The 2,500-nt window shown below is 48.7% G+C and overlaps 1 protein-coding gene across 1 annotated transcript in view; it reads right to left on the bottom strand.

Annotated features, from left to right (window-relative positions):
- Nucleotides 1-2,500, bottom strand: part of sipa1 (signal-induced proliferation-associated 1) — a gene marked incomplete at its 5' end in the record, with an annotated part of 89,161 nt that overhangs the window by 80,149 nt on the left and 6,512 nt on the right. Inside the window, one exon of the mRNA XM_083761897.1 lies at nucleotides 425-613. Coding sequence (XP_083618023.1) covers nucleotides 425-613 — 189 coding nt within the window. The remainder of the gene's footprint in view (nucleotides 1-424; nucleotides 614-2,500) is intronic.

Here is a 2,500-nt window from a genome sequence, read left to right as displayed (position 1 = left end):
CTGTTAAATACTGCAGTACATGACCCCCTGCTCGTCCAGTTTCAGCAGGGTGTCTAGGGGGGTCTAGGGGGGGTCTAGGGGGTCTAGGGGGGTCTAGGGGGGTCTAGGGGGGGTCTAGGGGGGTCTAGGGGGGGTCTAGGGGGTCTAGGGGGTCTAGGGGGTCTAGGCGGTCTGGACTCACCCCCTGTTCGTCCAGTTTCAGCAGGGTGTCTAGGGGGGTCTAGGGGGGGTCTGGGGGGTCTAGGGGGGTCTAGGGGGTCTAGGGGGTCTAGGGGGGTCTAGGGGGTCTAGGGGGTCTAGGGGGGTCTAGGGGGGTCTAGGGGGGGTCTAGGGGGTCTAGGGGGGTCTAGGGGGGTCTAGGGGGATCTAGGGGGGGTCTAGGGGGTCTAGGGGGGTCTAGGGGGTCTAGGGGGTCTGGACTCACCCCCTGTTCGTCCAGTTTCAGCAGCGTGTCTCTGACTTTGGGCGAGGTGGAGGCCAGACGGAGACAGTGCAGGTTGAGCTCGGGGACGATGAACTCCAGTAACCTCTTGGGGGACAGGCCGCGGGGGGTGGTGTGGCGGGCCGCGGACGGAACCGACTCCTCCAGGATGGACCCTCTGAGCGTCTTCAGCTGGAAGGAGATGGAACAGAACTGAGCTCCATATATGGAGATAACTATAACCCTAACCCTCTGAGCGTCTTCAGCTGGAAGGAGATGGAACAGAACTGAGCTCCATATATGGAGATAACTATAACCCTAACCCTCTGAGCGTCTTCAGCTGGAAGGAGATGGAACAGAACTGAGCTCCATATATGGAGATAACTCTAACCCTAACCCTCTGAGCGTCTTCAGCTGGAAGGAGGTGGAACAGAACAACATGAGCTCTGAGCTCCATATATGGAGATAACTATAACCCTAACCCTCTGAGCGTCTTCAGCTGGAAGGAGATGGAACAGAACTGAGCTCCATATATGGAGATAACTCTAACCCTAACCCTCTGAGCGTCTTCAGCTGGAAGGAGGTGGAACAGAACTGAGCTCCATATATGGAGATAACTATAACTCTAACCCTCTGAGCGTCTTCAGCTGGAAGGAGATGGAACAGAACTGAGCTCCATATATGGAGATAACTCTAACCCTAACTCTCTGAGCGTCTTCAGCTGGAAGGAGGTGGAACAGAACAACATGAGCTCTGAGCTCCATATATGGAGATAACTATAACTCTAACCCTCTGAGCGTCTTCAGCTGGAAGGAGATGGAACAGAACTGAGCTCCATATATGGAGATAACTATAACTCTAACCCTCTGAGCGTCTTCAGCTGGAAGGAGATGGAACAGAACTGAGCTCCATATATGGAGATAACTCTAACCCTAACTCTCTGAGCGTCTTCAGCTGGAAGGAGGTGGAACAGAACAACATGAGCTCTGAGCTCCATATATGGAGATAACTCTAACCCTAACCCTCTGAGCGTCTTCAGCTGGAAGGAGATGGAACAGAACAACATGAGCTCTGAGCTCCATATATGGAGATAACTCTAACCCTAACTCTCTGAGCGTCTTCAGCTGGAAGGAGATGGAACAGAACAACATGAGCTCTGAGCTCCATATATGGAGATAACTCTAACCCTAACCCTCTGAGCGTCTTCAGCTGGAAGGAGATGGAACAGAACTGAGCTCCATATATGGAGATAACTCTAACCCTAACCCTCTGAGCGTCTTCAGCTGGAAGGAGATGGAACAGAACAACATGAGCTCTGAGCTCCATATATGGAGATAACTCTAACCCTAACTCTCTGAGCGTCTTCAGCTGGAAGGAGGTGGAACAGAACAACATGAGCTCTGAGCTCCATATATGGAGATAACTATAACTCTAACCCTCTGAGCGTCTTCAGCTGGAAGGAGGTGGAACAGAACTGAGCTCCATATATGGAGATAACTATAACCCTAACCCTCTGAGCGTCTTCAGCTGGAAGGAGGTGGAACAGAACTGAGCTCCATATATGGAGATAACTCTAACTCTAACCCTCTGAGCGTCTTCAGCTGGAAGGAGATGGAACAGAACAACATGAGCTCCATATATGGAGATAACTATAACTCTAACCCTCTGAGTGTCTTCAGCTGGAAGGAGACCCCCTTAGATAGCATTTCTCTAGACTTAGATAGCATTTGATACAGACTTATAGCATGTTATGTAGACAGCACTATAATTCCATTGTATATAGTCATAGCACGTCATAGTACATATGTATAGCATAGTATAGTATAGTATATATGTATAGTTTATATCTATATAATTTGATTATATAGATATTCCACTGTTACTTTCTTAGCTTACGCATGTTTCATGATAAATGCTTTTTATGTGATGTATTCCCATGCTTTTTGTTCTTGCTTAATGTAACTCGCTCTGGATTAAGAGCGTCTGCTAAATGCCTAATTGTAAATTGTATAGTTATTGTAGTTCTATGGGTATTGTAGTTCTTTAGGTACCTCTGTAGTTCTTAAGATGATCCTGTAG

The sequence above is a fragment of the Protomyctophum parallelum genome (genome assembly GCF_964188405.1).
Source record: "Protomyctophum parallelum genome assembly, chromosome: 1".
Taxonomy (NCBI): domain Eukaryota; kingdom Metazoa; phylum Chordata; class Actinopteri; order Myctophiformes; family Myctophidae; genus Protomyctophum; species Protomyctophum parallelum.
The sequence above is the reverse complement of the archived record's forward strand: the minus strand, read 5'-3'. Positions and strand labels throughout refer to the sequence as shown.